Source organism: Balearica regulorum, chromosome 1, assembly GCF_011004875.1.
Source record: "Balearica regulorum gibbericeps isolate bBalReg1 chromosome 1, bBalReg1.pri, whole genome shotgun sequence".
NCBI classification, from domain to species: Eukaryota; Metazoa; Chordata; class Aves; order Gruiformes; family Gruidae; genus Balearica; species Balearica regulorum.
Window position 1 is genome coordinate 122,422,539 of NC_046184.1, and position 27,709 is coordinate 122,450,247.

The following is a 27,709-nucleotide window of genomic DNA, read 5'->3' on the forward strand; positions in this document are numbered from 1 at the left end:
AGTAAACTGAGTATACCTGAGTGGAGTTAGATAGTTGGTTTTTCCACGGCTCCTCTGCGCTGCTGGTCAGGTTTGTGCGGTTATGAGGTAGAGAGAGTGCGTTTCGCTGCAGGTAAGGCACGTTTCCATTACTTCCACTTTCTGTTATGTGATTATTGCCTATCAAAATAGTGTCTGTACTACCCAGCGTTCTTGCTGTGCTGCAGGGAATGGGGCCTGCTGGAAAGGGTCCATTAGCCATAGGCTGCCCGGGGCAGGCGGGACGGATTCCACGCTGAGCGACATTAGGCACTCTGGTTAGAGCAACCTGCGGCTGCTGACCAGAGACAGAGTTTGTAGGCAGTGATGAATCAGCTGTTGGCCCATTAGGAATTCCAGTAGATCGTACCTGTGCAACTCCTGTTTGTCTCATCTAACGGAAGATGAACAAAGCACAAGAACGTTAGCTGCAGAATTTAAAAAGTAAAGATCATGCAAGGTTTGTGTACTTTATTGCCCTGGTCAATTCTGATTTTATACTGATCTTCACAGTTGTTTGTGAGAAATAAAGACGACCGTCATGCTCACAAATGTGCTGAGTGAAATTTAAGGTAAAGCTATCGGCACGCTTTTCTTCTAGGCGCTTCAGATTGAGTGTTAGCATTTTACTGCTAAAGTTGGATAGTAAGAGAGAGAAGTGAACAGTGAGAGGAGAGAGATGCGGTAATACGGCTTACTACAACTACGTATTTCTCAAGTAAGACTGCTTTTACATGTGTCCACTCACTTTAGTTTGAAAGTGTGGCTTGAAAACTTTTACATTATCTGGTAGTCCTATAATAAAACACAGCTAAACCCATTACGTTTCAACCAGTAAACAACAATTATGCTTTATACAAAAAAAGATGACTTAATGTAATGTAGTAAAGGGCATGAGAACTCAGTGCAATAGAAATTCTTCAGAATTCAAGAAACAACAACAGACACCATTACTGACAAAAGTTCTGTAAAAGAGAAATATTTTTGTTCTCACCTGCTGGTGTTGCTGCATCAAGACAAACTGACTCTCCAGCTGTTCCAGCATAAGTTTCTGTGCTGGATTTAGATTATTTCGGTTTGCACGCAGCTGTTCCAAGTGCTGAAAAAACAGCAGTACAGTTCAGAATCATTAAAATTGCATGTGCTTTTTAGTAACTTTCTTGCATATAATACTAAAAATTATCCATGAAAACAAGACTTGTAAAGCTGAAAACATGACTGAGATTTCAGCTGCAGACTCAAACATCCGTCCATACATTCTTCTGTAACCAAACCTTATTACTAGTTACTAAAACTAAAAAGACTTTCTAAATTATTTGGGTGTACAAATATTATCATCACACTAAAATTAAGTGTGCTGGTACCATAAAAGAAAACTACATTCAAGTATGATTATAGAGAATTCTTATTATCATTATGTATGTTTTAACCCTTTTTTGTACTGTGCTATTCTTTTATTAATACTGTTCAGCACAAAGTAAATTCAACCTATAGTCGCACATGAAAACTTCTCCAGAAAATATAACAATAAACAATAAAAAATAAACAAACCCAGAATACTATACAACTTAATTGTACAGAGCAGTATCTTAAGTTATTATATTGAACTCATTTGCAACTGATAAATTTAAGTATCTATTACCAAAAATCCGATCTTTGTATTCATTTTAAACTACTCAGCACACACCATCATTCTACCAGTAAGTCTGCTGCTGCTAAGTGGTATGACATAAATGCTGAAATGTGGAACACAAAAGCACTATCTGAGAAGGAAGGGGGAGGGGGTGTGGAGAAGAAAGTAAAAGTTGTGCTACACAAAAGGTGACATACAGACATTTTTCTTGATTGTTCTTAAATACTAAGGTATTTCACATCATTGTAAATCCTTTCAAAAAAATCCCCCAAACAAACCCAAAAAACCCTCCAAAAAACACAAACCACCACCAAACCCCAAACAAACCCCACAACAATCCAACCAAAACAAGCCCCACCAAAACCAAACACAAATCAGGTTTCCTTTAGTTCCTTTCAGGTCTGCACATATTATTTTTCTACATCCTTCTCATCTCCTTTGCTTTGATTATGCTGTATTAATAATACATAAATGGAACTGAAGTATTAACTGAGTATTAAATAAAGTGTAGCTCATTTTGCTTTGAACAATTGTATTTGCAAACTATCAACTAAAAAAAAATCCAATATTGTCTGAAAGAGTGGTTAAAGATGGTTCATGCCAAACTCCCTGGATTAATAGTAGCTTCCTTTCTGAAGTCCCTCTGTAGGGGACTGCAGTGAATAAGACTAGTATTATATATCTCTATACACACACACTCATACCCATATATATACACACATATATTAGTCCTATTCTTATTACATGTATATATGTGTATATATATAATATTAGACCTATTCTTATTATATGTATATATATAGGTATATATATGTGTATATAAAAGGCTGACTTAGAAGATGTAATAAAGGTTTTATTCTCTCTCCTCTTGCATCATATCTTTTTGGCTTTCCTATTCATATATGCTGGAACCTTGTCAAGCTATTGCCAGCGAATCTCGTATACTGTATTTCGAGAAGCCTACTTAGATACTGCTTAGAGGAGGAAGTTGAAGCTGGAAAAGTTGAAACCAAAAAGGACAAACAGTAGTAGGATATAAAATAAGCAGAGAGAAGAGTGCATGAAAAGAGATTAGGAAGTACCAAAGGGATGGGGAGAGGGGGAAGGGAAAGAAAAATTATGCAGCATAATAAAGCCAGTATTGTTCAGATAGAGAAACAGCTGAAGAAGTATATTGGAGTTGAGGGGAACACTACTCAGTCAGTCAGAATGCCTTCTGTCTCTGCACTGTGTTCCCTTCTATTTTATCTTGCATCCAAACCAGTATCTGTGATACATGGGTAAGAGTTTCCAGCTAGGCCTGATTTTCAAAATATTGAATTCCTGCTGAAGCTCACTGCAAACCCTAATGAACTGAAGAGACAACAAAAAAGACCTGAAACAAGATTTCAAAAATAAAATCTAGCATTTCATATAAATATATTAGATGACATGAAATACAGAAAAGCAGTACCAGATTTAATTTGAGTGATTGCATTTTGTAAAATGTGCATGTTTGTTTACACAATTTGATACAACATGCTACCTCAGAGGAAAAAGAGGGTATTACAACACTTTTGCACCTCCTTCAATATCCCCCACATTACAGGAAGTGGTAAAACTCACTTGGAACACAAGTGTAGCAATTTGCATATCTATCTATAAAACATCGTAAGAAAAGAGAATTACTGTATGTTCTTATTTTATAAATTACAGGATTCATACAGTGTAAGTGTTCGGTTTCTGCTAGAGATCATTTATTTTACTACAGAACTAATTTCACATAGAGAAGCCATAAATATTAGCACAACTTCAATTACACTGTGGGAATTATTTGGGAAATATTTCACACTGAATTTCAGAAACGTGAAACCAAAAAACATTCCAGATTTATTTTTTTTAAAGGAAGAAAGAAACAAACAAGAAGTCTACCAAAGCTTCTGAAGATCTCCAGCATACCTACCTGTAATTTCTGTGGTGTCAAGCACCAAGAATGAATTTGTTGCGGTACAGGAGGATGTGACACTGTATGGCCACTGCTCCAAACATCTGAAGTATTCTGAGAGAAAACATTACATTAAAATGCGTGACTATCAAAGGGTCAACATAATTTCTTTTGCTATGTAGATTTTATCTTACTTATGAAAGAACTAACCATTGTTTCAAGAATAACGATATAAACAAAGAACATACTAAAACATGCCAAGTCTCATTCTACCATTCCCATACAGTATCAGAGTAGTCAGAGGAAAAAGTTAGATGATATCTAATAGCATAACAAGAAACAATCAAATTACACCATTAACTTAAATGTACGCTGCTTTTAAAACTGAATACTTTATCTATTGCAACACTATTACATGATGATGAAACACTTGAATTCTAAATATAAGCAAAGGCAATAGACAGGATGACATGATCATTTCCCTCTCTATCTATCATCAGACTATGATTTTACTTTTTCACTTTTACAACTATGACTTTAGTATAGTACCACCAATCTGCATTGCCCTTATGCACTTCCTGTCTGAGTTGTAACCTTGCTAAACACATCACTGAAAAATGTTTTTTTAAAATTCCTAAAAACATTCCCCACCTTGATGCCAAAGGATTAAAATTTACAGCACAAATTCTGTGCATGCTGCATTATTTTAATGCGTATTTCCATATAATTTTGGTATGGGGCTCTTTAGTTCATCAGAATATATACCTTTGTTGGACTAGATGTTCTTTTCCTCTTGGCAGGACTGGTCAGGTCATCTACTTGGCTAGAAGGAATCATGTGTAGTGGCAAGGATTGCTGTGAAATTGGTGTTTGAGTGAGGCCTAGTACAGGTTCAGTATTTGGATGATGAGGTTTACAAGCCTAAGAATCACAGAAGGAAGACAAAAATATGGTTCTATATATTCTTAATTCTTTTCTTTAAATTATATATTTTAACAGCCCACATAAATTAAAAGGGCCGAGTAGATATTCTGAAGCTGATCTCAATAACTGAAAAATCAGTTTCCATATGGTCATCAATGGAGGAATGTGTACCTTTCATGGGATTATTAAACCACTGCAGCATTTCTATTTAAGATGAAATCTTTTAAAATCATGAAAATCCACAAAGGTTCTAAATTGGTACCCCCATATTTCTCCCAGAGTATAGGGAGCTTCTTGATCTAATATCCCTTTGCAAAGAAATCAAAGGCTTTTTATTAATCAAAGCCAGTCCTGTGCTCAATAAAATAAGCTTGACCACTACCGATTGTAAAGAACCCTTAAAGCTGGGCACCTGCAGAACATAACCCAACTTCTCACCTGCTGTGCTGTGTTCATGGCACCCTGCCTGGAGGTAAGCTCTGCGGGGATTGGTAGGCTCCATGCCTCCTCAATACTAGGAAGTAATTTAGTTTTATTCTGTAGACTACCTTGTGGAAGGTTACACAACTGAGCCTAGGAAAAATTATGTAAAAAGCAAATTTAACACAAGCCTACTTTAGTAAGAGCAAGTCCATGAAATCTTCCTAAATGCTGTAGCTAATTATGTCTTAAAGAGAGGATAGATTTAAAATTTGGGGTTTTAGAAAGGTGCTAAGTATAAAGAGGGTAACCAGAATATAAACCTTTGTGAGAATCAGAACAAAGATGAGCTCTGGATTCAGAGGTCTCATAATTCCTTTTTTCTGAAATTGCAAACAAGAGTGAAAGATAGTGTGCGTGTATTCTCTCTCTATGTTATGAGAACTTAAAAATGTAGACAATACAAAGAAAAAAGCAAAGTGATGTAAAACAGTATGCTTTGATTACATGTGCAAAATAGGGTTTATAAGGAATTAAGTTCCACTTAAAAATGAAGAAATAAAATAGTACGGGCTATGATATGCTTACAATACACATGAAAACAGATTATACACACCACAAACAATTCCAAGTTAAACTTGTGTGTTCCTTCTCCCCACCCCTCTGCTGTGTATTTGGAAGAGTATTTCCCGCTTCTTAAAATGTTAGTTTTACCTGTAAATACTTTATCCGTGCTGCAAGCGCAGAGGTATTACTACAATTTTTGCTCCTAGTTGCATTTAAGTAGCATTTAATGGCATCCTGAGGCTGGTTGCAGGACTCATAGAGTGTGCCTAGGTCCATCCAGGCTGCAGCATGGCCATGGTCCAATTGTACAGCACAGATATAGGCCTGTAAAGCATCCATAGGCTGATTTTGCTGTTGATACAGCACACTGAATAGAAAGATTAGTGAAGTTGAGAATTAATAACAATGTCAAAATACGAACAAGTCAAATATACACAAACCCTCAAAACCCTTAACAAACTTTGCCATTATATAAACCACAGTAATACGCATAGACAACATATAAAATATTAATGTCCACAGCTCATACACATAGCATATTCAGTATTTTAAAAAGTTGAGAAAGCAAATAAAAATCTATTATTTAAACTGCAAATCAGACAAGTCTGACAACATGAAGGTATAAATAAAAAAGCTTTATGATCCCCTTGAGAGCACAAAAGAGTTAAAAAGCCGGTATTATTTATTTATATATTAGCATTGAATTATATCACTGTATTACCCTTTATCATTCTTACCCTATAGAACACCATGTATCTGCACTTGCTTCTGATTTATCAATAGATTGCCTATAAGATATAAAGGCATCCTGAACTTTCCCAATACTTGAATAGCACCTGGGAGAAGAAAAAAAGAACTTTGGTAATATTTATAGAAGGTAATCATTGAGGATGGCTTACCAAGACTGATCTGATAAATGATAAGTCATGCAAATACACACTCATCTACATGAATCCAAAACCTTTGCTGTTTCTGAACACCAGGCATAAGCAGACTCAAACATCTTAAGCAACATGTTATCACTAATTATTTATTTGAAAAGTACACCAAGACTGCTTAAGCCCTAGCCTATTGCATTTGTAAGGAAAAGTCATACCATATTTTAAAGACTTACTTTCCTTTCACTTGTGATAACTTATCAGACAAGAACAACAACATTTATCTACAGACAGCATTATAAAGAATCAATTAAATTACCTATTTCATCAAACAAATGGTTATGAAACTTCATGTTCTACAAGAAATGTTTCAGAATTATTAAAGAGATTTTGACCAACTCAATCAGGATCGTTCCTAATTGCCTGGGAAGCTTTTCATGTGCATATCTCACATCTCAATAAGATTTCAGGTAATGAACAACAAACCAGTTAATTTTACTGCATATATAAAGCATGAAATTTTGTAAAAAAAAAATCTTGGTGTTCCAGATTTTTTCATAATTTCTTACTTAAATGTTTTTTACATACAAATTCAAAGGTATTCTGGCATTATAAGCAGAAATATAACTCTAAAGAGAGCTACAATTATACCACAGGGAATAATACCTACCTTTTAAAAATTAAAAGCTTCAAATAAATACAGTATTAAAAATATGTATATATTTACTAGTTTAATCTACAATAGCTCTGCTCCGTATTGTAATAAATTTCCCTGTTGGAAAAGAACTGACAACTTTCAAAACACATAAATAAAAACAGAACATTTATTCTAGTAAACAATAAAACCCAAGCAGAACAGTACAGGCTAAGGTTTGTCAAACATGCTTCACTCTTTCACGTAGTTTTGAGGCACACTAAGAAAGGAATACAGTAAAATCTAACAGTACTTTGCCTAAAAGCATCCACTGAGTCTGAAGACAACATTTCAGAAGATCATTTTAATTACAATCTAACTCAAGTTCCAAAAGACACGTTTCAATCTGTCTGCTTATCAGATACATGAAAACTCAGATTGGGCTAGCACTAACATTAAGCACCAAACAAAACTTAAAAAGGGTGATGGATTTTTTTTTTTCCCCGTGGAGGAGGGGGTGGTGATAGATTTTTGAAAGGTAGCTTTAAATCAACTCATTATCCAATGCGGACAACCAGCAGATGAAGGAATAACCCAAGGGAATACATGAGGAGGGAAAAAGAGGAAGAACAAATGCACAGCCCTGTAAACCCTGTTCCCTTCCTCTTCTGCCAACGTATGGACTGCAGGAATGGGGCACAGATGTATTTTTGCTCTAGCCCTCCCTATAGAGGGTAAGAGCCCCCGCCCCCCATTTCCTGCATTTCTCCTTTTTTGTATAGTCCTAGGTTTCACTCTAACCACATGAAAGCCATGGCACTGTAGGAGCAGGAGCAACGGCAGCTGCGCACACGTAATTCATGAAGCCCTGGCTGCATCCTGCTGCTGTGGAAGAACTTGACTAGCTCAAGGCACATGAAATGGGACTACTGAGGAAAAAAACAGGATTTCAGCCCCGTGGAGGACAGGATGAGCCAGATGATTCCTGGCTTATGTTCCCTCTTCTCTCCACACCTGCTGCAGCCCTCTGCTCTTCACACTCAAGCAGGGGTGTTCCTCCCTCAGCCTGCAGACACAGCTGGTCGAAGAGCCCTGTCTTACAGGTACAGCTGGAGGAATAAAATTATGACAAAATGACAAAAACCAAAGTGGGTTCCAGCTGTATGTGACCAGAACCTCCACAAAAGTCAGCTGGAAGATACTGAGGCTAGGATATTAATTTTATTTTTGCGTAATTCCTTTCCAATGTATTTCTCAACAGAACTGACCTATTCACATATGGACCTGAATTGCCCTCAAAGCTTTCTCCAAAACCTGATTATTTCAAGAGTTACTGCTGGTTTGTGTAAAATACTCTATTTTCTTAAAAAGGAGACCATGAAAAGTCATCAAATTTACATGATTTACATCTTGGAATAAGTTAATTTTAAAGTAAAAAATACTGTCTGATAGTACAGAATTAATACAACACTTAAATAGATATTAGAATAGATCAATTCGAGCTGTTTTGGCCTAGTATTTAGTTGCAACATATGCTGTTTATAAATGGATGTGTAGTGGGGAAAATATTTGTGGTTTTGTGCAAAAATTGAGAGAGATTAGAAGGGAGATTCTGAGAAAATAAAGAGATAAAGAATTGTGAAAAAGGTATGAACAAAAGTAGCAACATTTACAGAGCATTTACAAAAAATAAACAAAACACCCCCCCCCCAAAACCAAAAACCCAAACAGAGAGAGAATAGAAGATATGGTAGTAGGAGAAACAGGTAAAACCAGGCAGGGAAGACTCAGATTACTGTACATGTGTAAACTGAATAACAACCACAAAAAAAGTAGGACCACTTGGGTAACATACTTCATTTCAACTTCTAAATCTATATTCATCTCAAGTATGTTAGCACCTTGTCTTTTTATACACTTCCCAGAAAACTAGACTTCAGTAGATACATACATCCTTTCCCTTCATTTTTCCTCTGAAAGTATTAAGAAAAATAATGTAAGATATTCGCAATAATGAGTATCCTCAAAAAATGTACAAATATAGTTACAGTGTCTATAAAGTCATTTCTCACCTTCCGAGGAAATACCAGGATTGACCAGAATTTGGATCCGCTTCTAGAGATTTCTGGAGATACTGTATAGCATAGCTTTCCTTGGTTGCCTTGTCTCCAAGCTGATCCACGGTGTGATGCATCCAGCCTACAAAAAGAGCCCATAAATGGCAGAAGTGAAATTCCCTAAGACCATTTAACACTTTGGCACAGCAGGACATTAATTGCATTAGTTCCTCTTTAAAAATAGGAATCTCAAACAATAATATCACTTAAATAAAATATTATGAAGGCAACTTTTGTATCCTGTAAAGTTCTATACTAAAATTACAGTACAAAAGGACCCCAAGTCAATATTATTTTAAAGCATTTTTTTTGTTTAAATAATTGTCTATGAGGTTAGTAGCACAATTATAAACTGCTCAATCTTCTATTATAAAAAGTTTATCTGGAAATTTTAACTCTTTCCTCCTCTGAACACAAATACCTTCCCTGTCATTGTGAAAAATGCTACCATTCTCCCTGTGACATACATCAATTATCTGTGTATCATGGATTTGGACAATTTGCCAACAGAACACTTAAGAATTTTTGTATCTCCGCTTAAATCTAACATTGTCATTTCATCTTCATTGCTACAACATCCTTTCCATTCACCTTGACAAATACAATCTCCTCTCATCTACGTAACAAATTCTGCTGCAAAGATCGTTTTATATCCTCATCTAACCACACATCATATTCTTTCAAATGCCTTTTTTTTCTTTTATTACATTAGACAAATTATTCATCCCCACTTTAAAGGCTTGCCACAATCCATGCTCCCATATTGTCTTTTACATGCTATCAAAACACATCCCTGCTCTAGCACTGATGCAAGGCTTGGTTACCGTTTCAAATAAAGCACCTTCATTATCATCTCTAGCTGCTCCTCATCTGCCTCTAGGCTTAGATGGAATTCCTTTATGCAGCCACAAAATCATCTCACTGCCATTCATATCATGAGTACAAGGAAATCCAGGCAGCTGCCTTGTTGACATCACTACATACCACACTGGTCAGCAATGTCTTGCTGTTTGCTTAATCTCCATGTGTTTGTCTTAATAATCCACTGCTTTTCAGCCAACATTTGTAAAACCTAAGATGTGACAACAGATTGTCCCTATGTTTTTATAGTATCCCGCACATTAACAGTCCCTTGTGGAACACTACAATACCAATTTCATAAAACATCCAAGGTTTGCATAAAGTTTCAGTTACCTACAGAATTGTACACACACCAGCACTAAATGTCCGTTGAAATCCTATGTCAGCTAAACTTCAGCACCCCAAGCTTATCCTTTTTCATACAGTGTAACTACGTGAACAGGTAATACCACTCAAAAGATCCACATCAGATTCATATCTCATCTGAAACGCTAGACTAAGTAGGCAAGGCTGAGAACTGAACTGATGAGTATTTGCAGTCTTACTTCACTCTCTGTAATCAGACTATACCTTAAATATTTTATTCTACCTGCTCTATACAGCTTTTTTTTTTTTTTTAAATTCCATGGGCTTATGGTTTGTTAACAGCCACGGCGGGACTTTTGGAAATGGAAGGCAAACATCCAAGCTTTAAAAAACACAATCTGAAAGAAAATCCTATCTACTGAACAACATTTGCCTGAAGTGTTTTAAGAAGTATCACTTGGAAACTGTGGTCAGCAGCAGAAGCTTGAGTATTTCATGGACTGTAGGAAATGTCAGGTTAGGAGCCAAATGGTTACAGTGCTGAAAAAAAGAGTATTTTATCTTGTCTAAAGATGGATCAAGTCAAAACCCTACCCATCAGAGAAAAAAAAAAAAAAAAAGGGAAAAAACCCCACCCCAGTAATTTTTGCAGAGACATATAATATACACTACTTTCTCTCATGAACTTCATGAACAAGCTATGATTTTGATTCAAAGTTCTTAAGCATACAGAAAATACTCATGCTTTAAGAAAAAAAGGCTTATGTGAGAGTGGTTATCAGAATGCACCTCCGTAAGTGTACATTAAGGATAAATTTATCAGGTGCAGTACCAGGCAAAGCCTGAGATAAAGGTAATAGTTCAGGGATTAAAAACAAGGGTAAAAAAAGACATTAAACAATTTCATGAATCTTTGGAAACGTTGTGTGGTGATGTCTATCTTCTGTTTCATCAGAACTGTGCTGGATTGAAAGTTAACACATTGTTGGAGGTATTGGAGATCTTTACTGAGGTTCACTGATAAAAAGAATCTATTTCTAGGAGACAGAAAAGAGAACTAGCAATCCCCATCTAGTTTCACTGCTGAACCAAGGCTTGCTTCCCGATTTTGTCTTCCTGGGCAGGGAATTGAAAAAGGCAAAAAACAAGAGAGAGGGTAAGGGAGAACAAACAAAAGTTTTCTACTAGAATAGCACAGGTAAAGGAAACTGGATCTTGCTTCTCCTCAAACACAAAATGAGGAACATACAGAAAGAAGGTGATGGAAAAACCCTGGTAAGCTGTGCAGTTTCCCATTTGCCAGACCTAACTCAAATTCTCAACAAGCATATTGACTAGTGGGACATTTTTAACATAATAAACTCTCGGACATTTTTAACATAATAAACAAAAACGCAGATTCTATCCATATTTCACAAATGTTCCATGCTCTTTTGTGGGTCTTTAAAATCTAATTTGTAACAAATCGCTGCGCTGCCTCAGCAGGAGGATGTGCTAGCCTAGCTCATGCTGCAGGGCTGGGGGTTTTTTTATGCTTATCAATCACTCTCATGCTGAAGTTGTGGCAATTGCTTTTTCCCCAATAAACACCATCATCTCAGTCTCTGAAGAGATGAGCCTCTTTCCATTTTAGCATCTCATGATGTTTCTTATCCAATTACATGGACACCACCTAGGAATGCCCCAAGCTCAAAATCATTGGGAGAGTGCTGTGGGAACCTCTAAAGCAGATGCTTATGTTCTTCTTACACTCCTCCTTACGCAACTACTGATTACAACTGGAGAAGAAAATACCAGGATAGATTTGATTTTCAGTCTCATTAATTTAATGTAATTTTAGGCAAAGCAGTGAAAAGAATTGTTGTCTGGAAAACAAATGAAATGGCACAAAAGAAACAAACTGCTCTTATCCAACTGCACAGATCTCACTGTTACATCTACCTGAACTAGTCAGCATGCATCAGCTCAAATGGGTATGGATTTATCTGACAATCACAGAGTTCTCCTCCACAGTGATCTGCTTTGGAAACTAGCAACAAGAGCAAACAGTTTAACAGTTCTCTCACAAAACACCTGAACTTGCCTAAATTTCAACTTTGGGTCAATAAAGATTAACTACCTAAGGAAAATAAACAAAGAGCATTTTCATGCCAAAATGATTTTCCTGTTGGAGTAAAAAGGACACACACACACAAAAAAAAAAAGAAAAAAAAGAAAAAAGAAAAGAAAAAAGAAAAAAAAAGAAAAAAGAAAGAAGAGTTCAACATCGAAATACAAATACATTTTGGGTTTTCCCAGTAGCATTCTGGCAGGTGGCAGGTATTTTCTATTATTTTTTCTAAGCAGCAGTGCACCACCCAGACTATGCTTCCTGAGGAGGTGTTTTTACTACCAGCTGCTAAAGACTAAATCTGCGATAAACACCATACTCTGATAAATACCACTGTTAACAGCCAAGAGCAAAAGAAATGGTATTATTCCTTGAATGTTCTGGTTAAGACCACTCTGTCCCCTTCTCCACATAGAAGCTACCCACGCTACAAAACTAGGTGAATTGTGTTGATTGAATAAAGGGAGTTAATCTGGCTTTTAGACAGCAGACAATTCTCAAAGTCATTGCTCTTATTGCTAGCAGAGATCTGTGGTAGGATTTTATGAATATAACCACATGCCTTTGCTTCTATGGTGGCAACATACATCAAATGGAGTTGAAAAAGCATTGGTCAGCTATTTTGGGAAGCCTGTCTTCCACTGATCTTATGTGTAGCCTTTCTGGATGAAATTGCTGACAATTTATACTAGGTGGGATAATACCCAATTAAAAAAAAAAAAAATTCAAAGGGGATATTCAAATATAATCAACATTGTTGTGTGACAGCAAAACTACAAGCACCTAGAGTCCTGCAGTGAACTCCTCCAGCACTTTCATTTGTGATTTCACACAGAAGAATCAAAAGCTAAACAAATGAGCCCACTCCATATCCACACACAACCTGCATTACAAAAAAAGAAAGCATTGTGGCCAGAACTTAGTGCTTGTTACTAATTTGAAATCAATGACCACTATGTGAAAGGGAGGAAAAAAAAATAATGGGCATAAGCAGGCTAAATTAATATTTAGAATAATAAATTAGATGAAGAACATGGAGAAAGTGAATGAAGTTTTGCACTAGGTTGAACAATTTTAACAAAATATTCTGGAAATACTTTTATAAGGCATATAGGACAAAAGTAATTTATTCTACCCACCCATTAGAAATTTTGGTCTAAAAATTATTTATAAGCTTTCTATAAATATTGAAGATGACAATTTAAAAAATATTACTTTTTCTCCTTTTATGTGGTTTCTTTTATGGAATCTGATGATAAACTTTTTAGTTACAGAAATAGGTTTTCATTACCTACTATAATTAAAGAAAAAGGTAAATTTTTCATTTGCCATGTTCTTCTATTCTGCAACAGAGAAGAGTATTTTGATTTACTGCATTTAGCCTGGCTATTCAAGGGATGCTGTCAGAGGCAGAACAGAGAATACAGAATTCTAAGTGCTGCATTCCATCTCCAAAAGGCCACCCCCTCGTTGCCCGACCCCTGTAATGCACACACTGTAGCAAGTCTAAGAACTTTTTAATTTTGTAGGTTTAATTAAAATCTTTTCCTCCTCTCTTATTTACTTAATTATCTACTGTTATGCATTCTATTTTGGGTGAAAATCTCATGTATCCGACTCAGTGTCTAAGACTCACTTTGGAAATGGAGCCTTAAAAAACACTGCTGAAGGCGAAGATGGAAAAAAGAGACACACAGGAAAATAAAAGTTAATTTTACATACCTAACTGCTGTAAGACAGTTGCTTTTACTTGTGCAGGAAGGTTTTCGATCTGCAAAAGCTGTTCATAAGCTTCCTTTGCAGAGTGATACTTTCTCTGCAAAAGGAAAAAAGTAAATGGATTAATCATAAAGCTTACAACAGATCACCAATAGCAACGATTTCACAGCACTGACAGCACACAAACACAGTGACAAAAAATTCTAGAACTTTTTTTTTGCATACAGTGCATATGAAAGCTTTAATGAGTGACGTGTGTATATATATGGCAAGAGAATGACTTTCATAAATATAGGATTTAATATAAATTGACTACTTAAAATAATTGAGGGAAATTTGCAAATTATTAAATTTGGTTAACTCCTCATACACGCATTATGCTTCTTATACTAAAATGAATATACTGCTTTTAAGGGGAATGCTTGAATGTGAGTCTACATCTGACAAAACCCTACACAAATTCCTCCCAAGAAATTCATAACAGAAATGAAGATCATCAGTAATTGGTATAATTTTGCATCTCTCCTTCCTTCGGTATATTTGAACCACCTTTTCAACATATTTGTTGTCCTGGTAAGAGTCCCACCATATGTACAATTAAAACATATCCATGGATTAGGCCTAGAGAATGAAGGTATACCATCTTATTATACCACCTTATTATTTGCTATGTAGTTTAAGTGTGCTTAAAGCATGGAAGCTCCCTATATGAACAGCTTCTGATATAGAAAACACATTTCCAGGCTAGGATTGTGGTCTTTATTGACTTCTGGAACAGTATGAGCTGTTCTGTATATATTAAAGGTTAAGACTTCTTGATGAATATTTGGTAATAATGTCAGCATTTATCTTCACATTACCCTAACAATAATTGTTTAACAGTGAATGTATTTTAAATGCTTAAGTCTTCTGTTCCTCCTCTCCCACAAAGTCCAAAAGGCACAAATGCTGAGCTCTGTAAGACTACTTTTTTTTTTACCTTTTAAAAATTCTATGCCATTTTTTAAGAAAAACATGCTTTCATGTAATTTAATATTAGACTTCATCCTGGCAAACAGATGAAGAGCATACTAAAATAAATGAGGCCACCTAAATGCAAATGATCATGACTTAGATACATTTATTTTATGAAAGAGTACACAGTAGTAGTGACCACTGGTGTTTTAAAAGGGACAACTAGGAAGAAGACTCTAAACAATATAAATACCTATTAGAAGTTAAAAATGTTATTAGGTTCTTGAGATCTCACAATCACAAAAAACAACTCAGTCGATTTTAAAACCTTTTTGTAGGCAGGAAGAAAAAGCAGCAATTACATACTTTCAAATGGAACAAGGGGAAGTTGGTAGAAAAGATTTTTAATTGGTGTTCATGAAATGCAGACAACTGGTAAGAAAACAAATAATACAAATAAATAAAATATCCATGTCCAGCAAAATAAAAACAATCAGGAAAAAATTTTAAATTTAGCATTTGGAACAAAATTTGTAGTTTATGACTATGAAGAATAAGCAAATGAACAGAAGTTCACTGTATAGCATGACAGCAGAAGCAGCAATCCGGATGTCAAATAGTTACCTATTAGTGGCTAATATTCACACTTTGAAAAAGATGTTTACATGCTTGGGAGGATTTGGAAAGATCTATTAAAATAGGGCCTGTTTTCCAGATCTAGAATATATTTACTGTTGTTATTTGTTCTATTATTTACCCTTTAGAAATCTATCTACATACATGCCTTAAAATACTACAGAAAACTGTCATAATGTTTACATTTGGTTCCATTTAGATATGTTAATTCCAAATGATCCAGAGTCCTTTATGTTCGGCTGCATCATGAAAGGTCTTGGAAATGGGTAGGGGGAGAGGAACCCAACCCAACATCTTTCTTTAGACATCGTATAAGCCACCACCCAAAACAGCCTGAGGGACTCACACTGCCACAGATTAAATAACAGAAACTAGCATTAAACAGCATGAAAAACCACTGCTAACTCTTATCAGCACTAGCCTATTTTCTGGTGCAGGGGCTGGCAACCCATCATTTAAACTCCAGTAGTGTGAAGGTACATAATTAAGGAACAAAGTAACTTTTTCATTTAATATTAGAGAGTAGATAATTTTCAGATATATGGAGGGGTTCAGAAAACTGTAGCACTGTGTCCTTTAAAAGAAACCAAACAACCAGCCTGCCTCCAAAACCATCTCTTCATTGTGTCAGAGGTAATATCCAGAAAGAAGTCAAGATCCTTTGTGGTTCCAAGTTTCTCAAATTCCAGAAAAGAAAATACCCCTCCCAACCAGAACTGCAAGACAAATCAAGTCTAATAGCAGAATGCACTGAAACTTTTTTGCTCTGACTTGTGTTCAAGTCTTCAAGTTCCCACTGTCTATGATTGTCAGTCAGAAAGCACAGCTTCACGGGTCGTACAATTATGTGAGGCACCTGGCATGGTGACCTGGGGCGTTCAACTTGCCATTTTACTCTGGCAGATCAAAAGAACTAACATGCTGAGGATGCTTTGTTATATAAACGTGTCAGATGTGCTTCAGTGCTCATAATGAGATCTGGACAGTGGCCAGGTAACAACCACAACAGTCCACAAAGTTTCTTAATGGTGTTTTGGGACTGGGGATTACTGCCTTGTCCTATAGCTTTGCACCAAAAGCATTCAAAAGAAAAATACCTTGTTTTTCAAATTTACATCTTATATTTTATATATAAATACCTAAAGTCATTTTTCACTGTGCCATCAAAATACAGCACTCACTTTATCAAGCTACTTTTCAACTGACCGAAAATGCAGTTTATGTCTGTCATCCATTTTAATTACTACAGTTTTTGTTTTCATGTCACATCCCTTCCATAGTCACATAATACCTATGAACATGACACAAGGGCATATAATCTACCTCGTATCACTAGTCAGTCCAATTACAAATATATAATAGCTATTTCAGTAACTACTTGGTTTTAATTTACTCATATTCTGGAAGCTCAGTAAGTGTGCTGTAGTTTCCCAAAAGATTCACTTAAAATCCCCTGTGGTAGGATTTGATACAGAATTAATACCACTGCTTTATGTGCTGTTGACCTCAGATCTCAAATGTTTCTGTCACATATGTTCAATTAAATTTGAAAATTTCATGTCAAATATATTAAAAGGCACCTGGGCAAAGACTTGAGAGAGAGAGAACGTGTGTGTGTAAGAGAAACAATATGAATACATATGAATTGAGAAACTATATAATCTCTCTATGTAACCTTTAAAATATATAATCTTATAAAATAATTTTACTAAAAATTATGTTATGGGGTTTTTTTTTGCATTCAGCTTGGGAGACTAGTAAATATATAAATTTACTAAAAATGCCACTCCATTTTATAGCATGGCAGTCCACATACAAAGTATGTTTTAGCCAAAACAAATGAAGTTCCTTTACAATTCGAGACTTAAGCCTAACTTTACAAAAGCATCTATAATCTGAATTCCACAGATTGATTACATAGTATAGGTAGAAACTCAACCAGACTTTATAAAAAGGAGCTTAAAGCTTACCTGGATTTCATATAAGTGGGCGATGTGAAACTGAACTGTAAGAGTGGGAAAATCAAAATTGTTAGTTTTAATGAACGACAACAACTACAATATGTTTTTTTCACATGAGGGATAAACAGTGTGTCAAATTTATCAATGCAAAACCAAGATAAATTACATTTTGAAGATACAAAAAAAAAAAGTATTTGTTTACATTGATATTTTACACTTACTAGAACAGAACTGACAGAGAACAAATATGTATCCTAATAAAGCAGTGGTTGAAAACAGATATTGCAGAAAGGCGGTCCATGCATTTTCTTTGCATTCTGAAATGCAGAGTCCATTAACCTTTCAGTAAACTTAGCAATAAAATCTCTTTAGGCAGAGATGCACAACAAGAGAATGCAGGTTATATTTTCTGTACGTAACTGAGTTAGAAATAAGACTTAGGTTTTTATTCATTCAACTGCTATGGGACAGACTAGCTGGGTTACAGAACAGAAAACTACATTATACTCTGCCAGCTTTATACAGGATCTTAAGTTTAAGTGGGTTTTTTTTCCTTTTTAGGAATTGTCTTTCCCCTGTTAAACTGAACTAAAAATGTTAATTACAGATGGTATTCTAATCATTACTGTAAAGCATCTTAAATTCCTCATATGAATTGCACAGAATGCTATAATACTACTAGCAGCTCTTGGAGGCAAGACAATTGCTGGCTGGAGAAAGAAAATGAAAAGTTGTTCAAGAATAAAAGCAGAGGAAAAATTATCCTCATGCTGCTCAAATTATTAAAGAAAAGGTGGAGTGCCTGATCTCTACGGCTTGTGAACTGCTAACCTACACTAGCATCGACTGGTAGAGAGCTAAAGCTAGTTGAGATAAATGTAATCCTTATTCTGATTTGATGAGGAAACAAAAATTCCTTTGAGACAGACTTTTGCCTGATGTTCTTGAGAACTACAAGTAAGAAAAAACCTGTGTTTGAGCCAAACTCAATTTATTTCAATTACACAGATTTCCTCCTCTTGAAGCTACAGAACAGTGTGACACAGGAGTTTATACAGGTAATTTGGAGTTCCAAGGTTTCTCTCCGGGTCATAAGGGAGGGAAATATCTCCCTTTGTACACTGCTTTGTCCTTCACCATAAAGAAGGTAGCCTAGTGCACTTCAGAAACTAGGTCATAATGAGATGCATCATCTAAAATTTTAATAAACTTTTTGTGTTTCTTGCTAGAGGGCACATAACACAGCCATTATGTTCACCACATTGTCAAACTTCACTCTGTACTGATGAAAGAAAAACCTCTGCTTTTGTTTCAGGAGTTCATTATCTAAAAAAACTCCGTTTTTTTTTTTTCCCCTCATAGCAAAACCCCTTCAGTGTGACGCTACCAAAGGAAGCCATGCCACAGGGGGAAAGAAATTAAAGGTCTCACATTAGAGACTACCTAAACAGAAAGAAGACATGCTTAGTACTCCAACATTTCTGCTAAGACGACAGTCACTGTATTGCTGTTACTCACCCAGCCTTTAGAAATGCAAGGGGTAGGATTAAGGCAATCTCAAGCATTTCTGTGACCAGACTACACACTCTGGGTCAGAGTGCATGGTTGAACCTGACAAAGTATCTCTCATTCCTCTTCGCTCTCTTCCTTTGGCTTTGTCAGGCACCGTGCCTTTGTCAGGCAATGAAGCCCTTACATGGGGCCATACCGCTACATAAATCTGGGGGCAGAGGGGACTGGCGGGGGGAAGGATTAGGAAAACCTTACAAAAATTCAGAGATACCGTGAAAACTGATAAAAGTTAGTGAGAAATAATACGAACTAACACAAAATATAATAAAGAATCACATATCTGGTAGGAAACAATAAAAGCCTATTGACTTAGGAAGAATTCTGCAAATAATTTTACAAAATTATCTGTGCCTGCTCCTCATATGTGACAAAGCTTTGGAGAAGACCTTGTAGCACAGCTGGCTCCTTGGTATCGATACAGCCAGCAGCTTCACCCACGTAAACAAACCCTCTTTCATTGCCCTTGCTGATAGAACATTCACAATTCCATCCAGCTCTGAGTTAAAGGAATAAAAAAATGCTTTTAAACACTTTATCCAACGCTTCTGAAATTAGACTTAAGAGTTAACTTAAGCTCAACACCAAGAGTAGCATGAAGGTACCTTAAAAACTGAGGGAGCAATTTCCTTCACAACTGTCTGAAATTTAATTCTCACAGACTCCAAAACATGCAGGAACCTATGCTTATTCATGCACACAATTCCCCTAACTACGGATAAGTACCTGCAGGATGCTCTGAAACAGCCCACAATATGTACCGCATATGATAGATCTTACTACACTAAAAGATTACCATGTTCAAGTACAGCCTAATATATGGTCAACATGTAATAAAACAATCAAATTGTATTTTGTACTTTTTCTTACTTCAACAGCATAAGACTGATGCTGAATTTTAGATCTATAAATTTAAATGTCATTAAAATCATCACTGAAAAATGACAGGTTATCAAGATGTCACACAGTTTTAAACAATTACTATTAAATGTGTGGTGTAGCACAAGCACTGTGTTTATAAATAAATAAATGAATGAATGAACAGCCACACAGTATGTTTCCTCCACAGCTCAAGTCTTCAGAGCAATTACTAAGCAAAGTCTCAGTTTTTGCTTATTCCATTAACTAAAACAATCCACAACTTCACTGGAATATGTGTCTCCACTGACAAATGGAGACAGGTTTTGTAGTCTCCCTCGCTCAGTAGTGATTCTTTTGACTTTGAAGGATTGGTTCATTAAAAATTGATACCGTTCTTTCTTATTTTTAAAAAAACTACAACAAAATAAATGGAAATATTTATAGGTTACTTACTTTCAGCATTAGACAAAGTGCAGGGATTGCAGTCAATCAAAGCTAACTGAAAATGCTGGGGGAAAAAAAAGAATTATTTGTTTTTCAAACAAAGTAGTACTAGCACATTAGCAAATTACTAAGAATAAATTGATTTTGTACTTGAAAATGATTACTGTATTTTACCATGTGTCTTAAAGAAAGCAATTTTTTATTTCTATTCAACTTTTTACAAGAGGAAGGTAAGTTTTTTTAGTGCAACCATGTAGTAATGCTTCCAGTAATGTAAGATGGCAACAGACACCTTCACAAAACAATTGGCATAGCATCGGGAAAAATAACTGCAGCAAATGAATGGTCACAACTGGGAGATCAAGTTTTCCTCAGAACACACAACTGAGAATATAGTCACACTAGCTCACAGCCTCATAGAGGTAAAACATTGAAGCTCTCGTCTAGAAAACCAGAATACTTTTCCTCCAAATGAAGCAATTTGAGGTCTTTTTAAAAAATTGATCTCTTGTCAGAAAGCACTTAAAAATTAATACCTTTACATTAAAACATGAGTTCATAAGGAGCTCATAAGTTCTTACATTCTCTCCTCCAGGTTTTAAGATAACTACAGTTAAACATCAAAGCTTGTTTATTTTTAATCACTTTTCCTCAAGAGATACAAAAAATCCTTTAAAACATCTTTGCATTCTGAAGTTCTGAGCCTAGCATCTCACTCTTCTAGAAAGAAGGTCACACAAGCAGAGCAATGAAGTCTCTCTGCCAGAAAGTCTGGGTGGGAACAACCATTTCAGTAGTGACATGCTAATTCAGTGATCACTATTTACAGTTTGAAACGTAACCAAGTGTGTTAAAATGAATGGCACAGGCATACAAACTCAAGTGCCTCCAAACTTTTCCATAAACTTCATAGAAATTTCCTACACAATGTAGAATTCGGATTAACATATTAATTCAAAAGAGAAAAAGGCCTAGGAACATAGAAATCTAAGAGATAGCATACAAAATACTACTGTTAATAAATACAGTTATCTACAAAATACAGTTTCAGGTGGCTTCTAATACACAAAACATTACTGATGCTTCAATATATTTTATTTTGTTAGCACAAAAATGGTAATTTAGCTCTGGCTGTTCAGGATGGCTAAATAGGTGACATCAGGAGCTTATCAGTGTAGCTGGGAAGAAAAAAAATCCTTATTAATAGATGTATATGCAACTCACTTTCAGTAGTCTCATACTCAGAGCTACTAGATAGTACTTTCCTCGTGGTTTTAGTAATATGTTGTGTATAGCACATCTGCAACACATACATCTCAAAGATTTAAGAAGACTAACAGACCACCAAATTTCTAAACAAACATGTTTAACAGAAAAATTATTAGAAAATTAATGTATTATCCATAGCAAAACATTAAAACAAAAGAACACTGATGCTCTGATGAGGTCTGAGGCACACAGTGACAGAGCTTACCTCCTCTCACTGACTTCTATCATTTGTAACATGTAACAGCTTTTTAAAAAATGAAACACGCAGGTTGAATGATAACACAAATTTACGATTTTTAATGGACCTTTTAGCAGTATCATTCCCAGAAGAGAGTACATAAAACAATGAACTCACATATACATTACTTGTAAAATAACTTTTTAACCTTAGAGCAAGCATTAAATAATAGCTTATAAATATTAAATATTAGCTTATTTCTCTGCCTTGCCTGTTCCTTTTTCTAGTGTTCAGCAGTCAGAGAACTTAAATCTCCTCTCACTTACATTGCAATGCAGGTTGTGTGCCTTAGAGACATCCTGTAGTCGGTTACCATAGTGATTCTACTAAGCAGGCAACTTAAAAGAAAAAGCTAAATAAAAATAAAATGCTCTACTCTTTATAATGCATTTTGCCTGACAAAGAAAAAAGGAACAGACCTATATACTTTGGCCTGTACCTTGAGTATATCGATCTAAATGGCAGAAAATCTGTTTTGCACAGGTGTGTCATCTTGCACTAACAATTAATACGAAAAGATAAAGCAGAAAGGAACAGATTTACTGTCACCTAGCAATGCTATTATAAAAAATAAGCAGATCTAAAGAGAAACGATTGATAACTGTTCTGTAGTAGCTTTTCAGAAGGGTTATTGCAGTGAGACTGAGAGAAAACAGGCAACCATATAAGAAAATCTAACCATTTTAATATTTAAATATACCAGTAGTATCAGTGCTGTATAGTAAAAAAAAAAAAAAAAGCAGGAATATTTTCAGCAATGCCTCCTAAAAATTTAAATTCTTACTGCTACATTAGCTGAATTTTAAATTTCAAAATCCACATTATGAAAATTTTCTAAGTGTAGTAAATCTCTGCCTGCACTGTTCACTAAGCTACAAACAGTAAAGAAATGAAAAAACTGAGCCCATAACTACAGCAAAATAAACCATTTGCACTAAACAATTATCACAAAGCAATACACAGAAAACCCACAACCTTTCAAACCAAGAACCTTTGAAATGCACATACACAAGCAAACCTACACCTCTTGCCAGATAAATAATACATAGCTCCCCGTTAAGTATTCAAAATCAGCCAAAACCGAACAAACAAAAAAGCATGCATGCATTCTAATGCATCAAACTCATCAGCCAAAAGCAGATCCACTAATCACAATTACCAGAACCCAAAAAATTAAAAAAAAAATAGTCATCATTTCCAACTTCCATTTCTGCCACAAACAGAAGCGGTTAGCAAACATCTGCACCTCTCTCAAATATTGCAGCACTGAAGCTGGCTACTGCTGTGTGAAATAGTTATTATGCAGGAGAGGCCGCTGCAGTTCAGACGACATAGAATACCTCAAGGCAGACGGCAGTCTATAGAAATTCAAATCCCGAGTAAGAGGATTTACCTAGAAGGCAGTGTTCTGAATGTTAAAAAGTAACAGGCTCTCTACAAGAGCTACAGCTCAAGTTATAATATACCTTGATTTGTAGCCATCTGTAATTGCACAGTTATCTACAGCCTATTTTGTCTTCTCTGGAGTCCTTGACTTGCCCCTGATTGTGGAAACAATTTCAAAGGTAACCTTTCCAAGGATCAGAAGTACAGTGGACTGCATATAAACAGAACTGATGAAAGCATTAGGTCTGGTAGTAAAATAACAGTAATCTGACACCGATTTAGGTAACTTAATATGTTTTCACTGCTAGAATTAAACATCGGTTCTCCTAACAAATTAGCCCTTTACAATTTAAGAGGCAAGTACACAGCTTTCTGTTGTTTCTTTAATCAATAAATGACCAACACAAAAAGAACCATTTTCTTCTTAGTGCAAGATTTTCAGTACTATCTCCCTTTACATCCAAGCCTGAGACCCCAAAATAGTGGTTCTACTCCCTCCTCCTCTTGAGAATGACATTAGCAAGTTTAATAGCTCTCGGTTCTGCATTTATTTAAAAAGCAAGGCAAGCCATCGTTTGAAACCTGACAATTCTCACAGACTTACCATGAAGGAAAGCTCCATCATGACTCAGTAAAATTCTGTCAGGAGATGGCTTTTTCTGCCTACGTGACCTAGGTGTGATGCCTTATGTTCCTCAGAGCAGCCTTTGTTCGGCTAAGTGGGACAGAGAAGGCCTTGCGTAATCAGGCGTGGCAGAGTGCCAGGCCTCCATTTGCCAGGGGCCTGGTTGGGGCCAGGGGAGAGGGTCAGGAGAGGACGCGCTACACGTGCTGCTACGTCAGCCTGTTGCTCCGCTCTCCAGGGTCTGCCGAATTCAGAACAAATTCAGCCTGTAAGATGAAGGCTTGTGTAGAGTGAACACTCAGTTACTTTCGTCCGACATTCAAAAAAAAAAAACCAAACCCCTCAAGACTGAGGAAAACTGTTACACGGGCAGGGCAAAAGCAAGCTGCTTGAGGACAGAAAAAACAAAGGTCACACACATAAACTGAGTAATAGTAGTATGTTCAGAATAATCTCATTATGACTAGCTGCAAGTGAAAAATTCTTTTCAAACAGAAGATCAGAAAAGCTGTATTTTCACTAGGGAAAAGAAGGCTGCATTCAAATTTACTGACCAACATCTCATTGATGTGCATCTCATTGATCTCAAATGTGCACCATTGTCACACCGCTAGCTCAATACTCACATTGCCTACCTTTTTCTATCATTACTCGTGCAACATCAGAATTTAGCTATTCCTGCATTAACAGCCCAAATGACTGCCAGCAGCAACAAAACGCCATAGGGAAATGGGATGACGGGAAGCTCATATGCCCCCACTGCTACGTCGCCAGCATCACCACGAGGCGGAACTACCCTGAGCTTGGGTCATTTTGGGACCTGCAGCAGCACCCTGCCTCCACCCCACACCCAGGCTGAACCGAAAGCACAGCATAATCCTTGCCGGCTCTCTGTGGCTACCGAGCCAGCACGCGTGGCTAGCTAGCATGGTGTGTCCTGAATGCCAACCTTGCAGTTACAAGTACAGCCAATAAACCTGGACCAAAATACCTCTCACGAGGAGACAGTCCACAAATGAAGTGTACCAGCATCACTACTCAGGAGCTTCAATGCTCAACTTCCGAGTCAACTACTTCTCTTCTCATGGTTTGTTTTTCACCTCCCCCCTCAAGTGACAGAAGATGCCACACAGCATGTTAATTCAGTTTTAGCATTTACTCCTCTTTGTAATCATGACATTTCTAAAATACACCTACAGTTTTCTTTTATAGGAAAACTCAAAACTGAACTCAAAAACCCATGCAAAACTAAGTAAGAGAGGAAAAATAAAACACTGTTGGCCAGACATTGCGGAATCATGAGCCGCTGTCAAAATCAGTTGCACTAACAACTGTCTCGCAGTTTGATTACAGTGCCATGCTGCGTTAAAACACTTCCATGTTTTTACTTCTTGTATATGTCTCTCCATCATACACATATGCAAACTACAAAGACTTAGAGAGAAATTTCATTCCCAAAAGCTGTTTTCCATCCACTTACATTTTTATTAAAATAATCTTTTGACTAATTTCATCTTGTTTTCCATAAAATGCTTTTTAGGTGAAATGCCTGAAAACTTGGATATCCAAGTCCTTGCAATAGCTAAAGCCCTGTGTTTTGGTTTGGTTTTTACCTAAAAATGTCACTGATCAGTTTCTGGTAGAATTACAGACATAAAACTAAACATAAGAAATTTAAACTTTTCATAACTGTGTATTTTGACTAGCTCTTTTTTCTTTAATAGTTAAAAATGAATACACAAGGTTTCAATTTAACATGTTTAAGCTTAAAGATTATCAATCTAAGCACATATGAAAGATAACTAGGCTGTGAAACAGCACTTGAAGGCTTGAAAACACCAATTTTCACTTTCATAAATATATTCTTATTTATTACTGAGAAAAAGAACATAAAATATGAATAATGTCTTTAACAGCTACATGTTGGCACACGATAGCTTCAGTAGCTAAGAATATCTTTCATAAAGATATATATAGAGACAGGAGAATTATTTGAATAAGTGATGGAAAAGTGTCTGACTATAAGTACTTTGAGCTGTGCATCTGTATATCAGTATTTTTTTTTTTTACATTTCATGCATATTCATATAATTCATGCATATTTTCCCAATAAATTCTAATTATTTCACTGTCTTTTTCTTATCCTAATATAAGCTGTATGACTTAACATTACTAATCATTGAGAATATTCAGGAAAACAATTAAAAAATGAAAAATATATTTAAATTGATCATTCATGGGCAAGATCAAAACATAGGCCTGAAGGAAACTATTAGGGTAGCTGTTTTGGGTATAAATAAGGAGGCAAAATTTCTAAAAGTGAAAGGCAGAATCAGTATTTTTACTAAATTTGAAATTTTACTTGAATTTGAAAGTGTACTAAATTTGAATTTTACTATATTTGAAAACATGAGAAATCTAGTTCTCATTCTTCTAAGGGTTTTGTTGCTGGGTACAGGATACATCTGCAGTACTTAAAACCAGACCAAATTCCCAAAGTACAACATAGCTTGGTTTGCCACGAAATAACCTGCTTGTGTCCAGAGTCCCTACCAACCACCCATTACATAAAAAACCCCAATTCACCACCAAAACACCGCCTCACAAAATCAAACCCACAGAAAATCTCCCACCCACCATTCCCTCAATGTTATTATTCTAATAAATATGAAAACCTAAGATTTCTTTTTTCCCCTTAAGTAGTCTGTCAGCAAACAATGGAAGTGAACTCAATTTTACACTGAAAGGACTTTCAGGACCATAGCCCCAGCTCCCCACCGAAAGCACACTACGATACTTCAACGCCGCCAAGCAGAATGAGCACCAGATGGAAGACTGCTTTCCCATAGCTGCCGTTTCCAATGCAACCCAACTATTAAACTAAATAATAGCATAAATTTTTCTTTTTTCCTCAGCTTCTCTTACGCATGTCAATGGTCCCATGCAACACACCCAGCTCCCCCTTTGTGCTCTATCTAGCTCTGTGGCTGGACCAGAGGCATGGGGGCTGACTAATGCACAGCAACTCCTGTGTGGATGGGACAGTTCCCTCCACAGGAATTTTTCACATCCCAACAGACCAGACTCATGACAAGTCATTCGGCCCCTCTGTTGTGGAGCAAGCCAACCAGATCACCTGGTCCTCAGGTTACAGAGCTAAATGCCTCTGGGGCACCATGTCACACAGGAATGTTCTAGGAACCTCTCTTTGAAATCTCTTTCATTCTGACTTATTTGCTAGAAATTGGTTAAGATTCAAAAGTACTATTGAAAAGAACTGAGACACATGCACGAAACAGAGTGATTACATACACATTTGAAAAAGGAGGCTAAAACTGGAAAAAAAAAAAATATATTCAATAAATAGGAATATGACTAGGATAGCAAGTGATATGCCAGAAATAACGTGGCACGTACTCAGAAGCTTGAACACTTTCCCAGCTACATTTACCAAACCAATAAAAAGATTTATTATATTACTAGTGATTTTGCCTTATTCTCCTTTCAGATTATCATGGTGCCACCACAGCTAACACCATCAAACACACAGCTGTAGGTGTGCAATCCTATGGTTGTAGGAAATGGCAAATAGGAAGGGGGCAGCCAGACACATAGTAAAGTGTGAAAAGGTTAGGACAGTGAGGTAAACCTTAAT

The 27,709-nt window shown here is 36.1% G+C and overlaps 1 protein-coding gene across 13 annotated transcripts in view; it reads right to left on the minus strand.

Moving 5' to 3' along the window:
• KDM6A (lysine demethylase 6A) overlaps nucleotides 1-27,709 on the minus strand; it is a 159,908-nt gene that overhangs the window by 40,022 nt on the left and 92,177 nt on the right. For 4 of the 13 annotated variants that reach the window (XM_075773598.1, XM_075773590.1, XM_075773580.1 and 1 more), the window contains exons 7-18: nucleotides 20,546-20,600; nucleotides 17,672-17,706; nucleotides 15,432-15,497; nucleotides 14,115-14,208; nucleotides 9,071-9,197; nucleotides 6,224-6,322; nucleotides 5,634-5,853; nucleotides 4,938-5,072; nucleotides 4,341-4,496; nucleotides 3,594-3,689; nucleotides 1,013-1,117; nucleotides 17-412 (exon numbers count right to left, since the gene is read on the minus strand). In XM_075773598.1, the coding sequence (XP_075629713.1) occupies nucleotides 17-412; nucleotides 1,013-1,117; nucleotides 3,594-3,689; nucleotides 4,341-4,496; nucleotides 4,938-5,072; nucleotides 5,634-5,853; nucleotides 6,224-6,322; nucleotides 9,071-9,197; nucleotides 14,115-14,208; nucleotides 15,432-15,497; nucleotides 17,672-17,706; nucleotides 20,546-20,600 (1,584 nt within the window). The remainder of the gene's footprint in view (nucleotides 1-16; nucleotides 413-1,012; nucleotides 1,118-3,593; nucleotides 3,690-4,340; nucleotides 4,497-4,937; nucleotides 5,073-5,633; nucleotides 5,854-6,223; nucleotides 6,323-9,070; nucleotides 9,198-14,114; nucleotides 14,209-15,431; nucleotides 15,498-17,671; nucleotides 17,707-20,545; nucleotides 20,601-27,709) is intronic. The other 9 variants (XM_075773618.1, XM_075773608.1, XM_075773624.1 and 6 more) reach the window with 5 other exon arrangements.